This window comes from Branchiostoma floridae, chromosome 6 (genome assembly GCF_000003815.2).
Source record: "Branchiostoma floridae strain S238N-H82 chromosome 6, Bfl_VNyyK, whole genome shotgun sequence".
Taxonomy (NCBI): Eukaryota; Metazoa; Chordata; class Leptocardii; order Amphioxiformes; family Branchiostomatidae; genus Branchiostoma; species Branchiostoma floridae.
In genome coordinates, this window is record NC_049984.1 from 5,915,881 (window position 1) to 5,922,659 (window position 6,779).

Genomic DNA, 6,779 nt, shown 5'->3' on the forward strand with positions numbered 1-6,779 from the left:
CGGTGCCCTTGTGTGCAGAGCTGACCCTGACGTCGCAGGGGATGCCCAGTGCCTGGCACCCTTTACTGATCTTCTGCCCGTGTTCCAAGTCCGTGGCTGAGCCCATCAGGACAACCACCTGAGCGCTGGGCTTGGTCTGCAGCAGCTGGGGGTTAACAACAGGGAAATGTTAGTTACTCAGCTTGGACTTATATGGATAACTTAACAGTTCCTGTGCTGGTATTGATGATGTACATGTAGATGTAAAGGGGTGTTAAAGTTTTACAGAAAATGCAATGCCATTTGCATACTTGGTAATTTCATGCCTTTTTTGCTTAATACAAGTATGTACAAAAAGTAGCTATTCTACATATACAACAAGCAATTTTATGAGTGTACCTAACAACTTTTACTACTACACTAACCAGTCTGTCTGTCTGCCTGCAAGTGTTTCTGACTTACTCACACAGCAATATGGGTGCTCACAAAGCATTATTAGTAAAGGGGGCAAAATCTACCATCTCTGATTGTCTTTGTCCATGGCAAAAGTAAGCACAGAAAGACCAAAGCAAACAAACAAACAAGAAACCTTTCCTACCTTGACCCTCTCTGCGACCCACTGGAAGTTCCTCTTGACCTCGTCCAGAGCCTCTGCTGTCACCTCCTTCAGCTCACGGTACACCTGCTTGTCCTTCATCAGCCGGCGGTCACCTGACGGCCACAGCCGCCACGAGTCGCTGTCAATCAGGTCAGCCAGGACAATCTCACCTGGAGAAAAAAAAAAAATTGTTCATCGTTAGGGCTCGAAATTAATTTCTTGGATTTGGTGCACTGGTGCACCCAACCTAAAAATTGGGTGCACAAAAAAAATTGGATGCACCACGTGTGTGAGTGACATAAAAATGAAGAAAAATGTCAGAAAAAACCTTAAACTTCGTTTTGATCAATACTAAGAAAATAGAAAAAATTCATGAAATTATCATAGTCCAGCTAAAGAAAATTAGAAAAATAAAAGACAGAAAAGTTGTCAATAGAATACCATTGTAAAATTAAGATAATATTACAAATCAATCTCTACAACTATATAGGATGGAAAGATTACTTCCAGGTGTTTCTAGTGACATCCATCACTTCTCAGTTGCATTGAAAAATCAGCACCGACCTTTTGTGTTGACGCCAAACTCGATCTTCATGTCCACCAGCGTGCAGTTCTGTGTGGCCCAGGCCTTCTCCAGAACCTCAAACACGGCAACCGTCGTCCGGCTCATGATCTCAACCTCGTCTCGACCAATCACGCGGCCCCCTGCCTCCAGCTTGGCTCCGAGCAGCTGTTCGTACGACCACTGGGGATCATGGTTCTCATCATCCTGGCACAGAAACAACATGGAGAGTTATGGAAAAGTGATATAATGGAACAAATACAACAATGGATAATATCATGTATACATGGAATGGTATAAAAATAATGGAAAAGCATAATGTAAACTTCGTCTTATTTAGCTTCTTTAGCTCCCCTCAAGAAATGATCTTCAATATTCAATGTTCAATATTTTGTACCAACTGCCAAGGACATACTGGAAGAACACAAGAACTGTGGCATGAAGTGCAGCAGCCCCACCTACCAATTCAGACACAAACTGCACCCATCACTGGATCATTGATGTTGGGACAATGATTATCTTTTTCCCACGTTGTTGACTTAACAAACATTTAGAATATTCTGGATACTAGAACTGTGAAACCACAATGGTGCATTCAATCGCCAAAATTATAATTGATATTACTGCATCATACATTTGATAAATAAGAAAGTAACATGCTTTCACAAGAGCCCACCTTGAAGAAAGTCTCCAGCTTGGGTGGAGAGAACCTGTACCCTTCTTTAACTCCTACGTTCCGTTTTAAGAAGGATCCGGTAGCCAATCGTCGTGTGACCCATTCGATGGGAATCATGTCACAGCGCTGGGCGATGAAGGACTTGTCGTCATGTTGCCGTACGAAGTGGTTCTTTATACCTGGGAAACAAAAGGGACAATTCGTCAATCTGGTCGGGTTGCAGCTCAGGTGCAGGAGACTGTTGTTGTTTCAATGCACCAAGGCCACTCCTAATTAATTTCTTGGTCCTCGGATTTAGAAGAATAACATCTGAGAGGACAGTCTTCTCATTACTTACTGCTCAGGTTTCAAGGAGAGAACAGACTCGATGCAAGTTTTCTTCCCTGTAATCTTTTTCGTAATGTCGTCATGTCTCTGAACTAGAGGATTTACATGTAACTAGTGTGGCTAAACATAGGACTTCTCTACTTCATGCTACATTAACCTGATTGAATCACGCTTATAGGGGCCTGCCAACAACATTAATATTTTCAGTAACGGCTCCCTTGGCTGATGGTAAAAGGTGCACCAACTCTGCGAGGAGGGGCCAGTTACAGCCCAGACATTTGCATTACACAGATTAATGCTACATGAACATGCACTTGCACAATGTAGATGTACAAGGCTATGACCTACTACATGTTGGTACGTCTCATACTACTCACCTGCACTGGTCAGGAGATGGAAGATGGAAGTTGCGGTTGCCGTGGAGATGACGGCCTTGCCCTCCAAGTCGTTTGCACGTGCGCCATCTCCGGCAGTGATGCGGTCCTTAGACAGGATGTAGACATTTGCGGGGTCGTCGGGGAGGGCGTAGACGATCTTGGTCTTGCCTTCGATGATCTTGTCTCCAAGCTTTAGTCCTGAATATAAGAAAAAGATTGCTACTATTCAGAGTACTGACAAACTCAAAGCTATGTATTCTATTTTCTGAAATTTATCAGAGTGTCTGTACAGTGTATGTGTTACCAGATATTTCAGGTTAGCATAGCACAAGAAGCGCTGGATGGATTGTGATGATATTATGCATGTATTGTTGGTAGTTTTTGGAAAGACGGGAGTCCAGGTCATTTATGGACCTTCTGGCAGATTTCCTAATTTATATTAGGAGTGTTTCTGTAACCCTGAGTTGGGGATTGCATGGGTGTACTCGTTTCAGCATTCAGATTTATCGTCTTGGGTAGAGTGTTGATTCGAGTCATGTCTTTGTAGTGACTTCAGACTTATATATGTGTGACCCCAGGGCTTAAAAACGGAGATGGGTGCCGGGCCTACGCATCACAATGTGGCGCATGGCAACTTTAGGAAATACTCTTACTTCTTAGTCCTAGGCTACATTGAACTTGACACATACAGATAAGAGCGGGTGTTTGACCCAGTGTGCTTGGCCAAATTTGGGGGCACGATTTACAGGCAAATGTGTCCCACTGTCACTCGGTATCAGAATGAAGAGGAGCGTGCACTAATCCATGGTGGATTGTACAGTAACTGAGTAAGTGCCTGAACATTTGTACAGGTTTCAAATTTATGGCAAAACTTCCTGCCCTAACACTTACAGGGGATGCAATAACATGCGACGAATGCGGTCTACTGACATCTGATATGACCATGGTGAAACCTGATACAGCCGTAGGCATTCTATCCACACCTGATATGCCCATATCAAATTTTGTACAGCACTACAGGTGGTCAAGTGTACTGCAAAAATTGAGCACATGTGCCACAAGTCAATGCTCTAGGGACAGGGGGGAAATGGTTGCTAAGGAAAGGGTGTAAAAAATGGACAGGTCTGTTCTAACGTAATATGACTGGTGATAAAATTTGAGAATGTCTATCACTAGTATCAGTGTAGTTGGTCGTCTGTCTGGGTTTCTTTTGTCATGAATAATTTGGGCCCCAAAAGATAATTTAGCTCCCCAGTAATAATAGTAACTAGTTCAGAATGCCGCAACTAGTGGCCATATGGCTCTAAGGCCTGGGGCAGTTGGTTCCTAAATCCTACAGTCTTTCTCTCTCTTTAGATCCCCCTTTCTAGTGGCTTGAGCTGGACAGTGCACCATTCATATATATTGCCAGATATATCAATATTTTCGTACACTTACAATTTATTTATTTACAAGGCTTATCTATTGTCCCTGATGCAATTCGGATATCAAGTCAAAGTATCAAGGCTTCTAAAAACTAAAATCTACTGTTCCCAGACTTGTAACAGAATTCCACCAGAAATTCGCACGTGTTATTCACACCCTGGTTCATTCATAAGCCACGCGTTCGGGACGTGATCATAAATCAGCTCGATTTTGGTCGTACAGGAAATATAAAATGGCTTCCTAAATCCAGGCAACATGGTCGTATGATCCACACTTACCTGCCATGACGAATCAGACGATATTTTGTGGTTTTGAGAGAGAAAATCTCAGCTCTCTGCTCGAAGATACGAACCTGTCTGGTGCTCGACTAGTAATGAGACCGCACGTGACCACCAGACACCGGAAGTGATCCTTTTTTTCGCGCCAAAATCTTTGTGTCATGTTACAGGGTCTATAGCTAGTTCCTCCGTAGAGCGTTTGGCTTGCACTAGCGACATCTAGCGATTTTAAGGTAATGCGCAACAAGCCTTGCATTATCCGCGGAGTACAGTTCACTGGTGCTGTTTTCATGAAAAGGCTCACATGGTGGCGCTGCCGTTCTGTTCAGCATACCATGATCGTGCGGTTAGTATTGCAGAATCTAGAAAGGTCGTTGGCTTGGAACCCTGGCAGGCCCTGCGTTGCACTCTTATATTTTGTAGGAAGGGCATTTGACACCTAGTGTCACTTGACTCACATGAAGCTATACTTCATCTACTTTCAGTCAGGCAGATTTTCTAGAATAAGATGAAAGTCCGTATTTCAGGAGAGTCACACGTTGAAAGCCTGAAGTAGGAGTCCATCCCAATGTGAATGGTGTGGTCTTACAGCTTGTGCTTACTGTACAAAACTGGTTTACCGGTTAAACGGAAACCAAACCAAACCAAAGCTTGTCTCTATCAGACTTCGCACTGGCCAAATAGTGATATGGGACTTTGGCCAAGTTTATAAAAATAAAAGCCTAGTAGGAGTTAATTGGCCTAGTAGTGAACTGACCGGCTGGCTTGTCCCAACTTATTCGGCCAAATTCTGCTATGGCACGTCTGATGGGAGACTAAGCCAAACCCGCGATGGTCATGAAGTGCGTTGGCATTTTAGCGACCGAGTCTTCGCCATGACATACTTTCAAGTCTGGCGTATCTTTTATCACATACTAGTAGACGGTCTGATGTGTCTGTCTTTCTCACCATGCCCTCATAGTGGGTCTTATCTTCCCCTACTCGTAGGTACTAAGAAGAATGATCAAGGCAGCGTGATTCCTCTCTTGGCAGCGCTGTTACCGACAGTCTCCGCTTCTTACTTTGAAATCCTCTTCAAAAACGCAGGACATAACACTTCAGAGGTTTTAACTTTCAACATGTCGCCGGCCTTCACAAGAAAGCTCGTCTCAGGCCTTCGGCACTCACTAGTCTAGCTATGGTCCCAACAATCTATGTACCCCCCACCTCAAGAAAATCTTGACTATGGGTACACGGGTATGATTACTGTTTCGAAAGAAACTCGGCACAAAAAAATGGAATATCAACTTTCCTTGATCATACAGTATTTCCGTTGTTTCTGCATAAATGTCGATGTATCATATATCAATAGAAAGCTTGTGTGATTTTCTTTTCGGTGGTATAAAATCGTTATCATTGTAAACTCATGGAACGAGCACCTGGCTAACGTGAGTGGGTCACCAAAAAAATTTCCCCAAATTTCCCTTCCCTCTGTTTAACACTGTATCGTCCGGTTGGTATAGCTGTATCTGTATCTGTATCTGTATCTATATAGCCGGTATAACCGCCGTTCGGCGTAACACACCAGCTGCGGGTGTTAAAGGTTCAATCAATTCTTGTTTTCATGTAAATTTTGGTATACAGAACATCCAAGTTTATTTTCAGCTTTTCAGTTTTATTTTTGGTATATAATACATTGAAATTTATGCTGAAATAACGGAAATATGATCTACCAAAGTTGATATTCCAAACTTTTTGTGCCGAGTTTATATGTCCAAAGGCACGTTATAGGCGTTCCAGAGGCTTTACATTCGAGAAGAGCAACTTTAAATTTGCATTGCCTACAGAACACCTCAGAAGTTTGTGAGCAGCGACTAACATTGGATTAACCTGGGCATATCTCAGATGATTTGGGGCTGGCAATGCATGCAGCTGTCTGATTGACCTACATTGATATGCGCCATCATGGGTTGTACGAACAATGTTAAACTGACAGCCGTACAATCTCTCTCGACACAGTGATAATTGGTATAGTGCATCAAAGCTCAATATCGATGAACTTTCAAACTATTAATGATAATTGATTACCTCGTGAGTCAGTTTCGAGGGACGCCGAATCCGCGGTGATTTGCGATAACCGGTCACCTGTAATTGGTTTACAGGGGTCCACATTAGCTCGTGATTATTGATCGTTTCAGCCGACTGACCCTGGATTACGGTTCACAAGACTTTGCCAAAATGCCAATCTGCTACGAAAGACACGATAGCGCCGTTCTGTAGTGGCTGTGGGGTATTGAAATAAATCATACCTGTTCCCTGTCCCAGTTAGCAAGCGAGGAGACGGAATATGTTGGTGGATTTCCTTTGATTGTTCTTCATTTATATTCTTGTATGGATTTACAAACTCTTGTATTGATTTTGTGTTGGTGTAGGCATGAAAATGAGCTAATGGTTTGAGTATGCTGTCAGCAGGTGTTGTCAAGACTCCTATGTATTCAGTGTCTACACATATAGCTAGCTTTCTTAAACATCTTTTAGATAGTGAATTGTGTACCAAAGGTGATGTGAGACACATATT

At 42.9% G+C, this 6,779-nt stretch overlaps 1 protein-coding gene across 1 annotated transcript in view; it reads right to left on the reverse strand.

Moving 5' to 3' along the window:
* The window catches only part of LOC118417541 (multifunctional protein ADE2-like), a 6,102-nt gene extending 1,703 nt beyond the window's left edge, over positions 1-4,399 (reverse strand). The window contains exons 1-6 of the mRNA XM_035823128.1: positions 4,223-4,399; positions 2,520-2,717; positions 1,816-1,994; positions 1,142-1,346; positions 578-747; positions 3-145 (exon numbers count right to left, since the gene is read on the reverse strand). Of these exons, the coding sequence (XP_035679021.1) occupies positions 3-145; positions 578-747; positions 1,142-1,346; positions 1,816-1,994; positions 2,520-2,717; positions 4,223-4,229 (902 nt within the window). The 5' untranslated portion in view covers positions 4,230-4,399. The remainder of the gene's footprint in view (positions 1-2; positions 146-577; positions 748-1,141; positions 1,347-1,815; positions 1,995-2,519; positions 2,718-4,222) is intronic.
* Between the last annotated feature and the right edge of the window lie 2,380 nt (positions 4,400-6,779).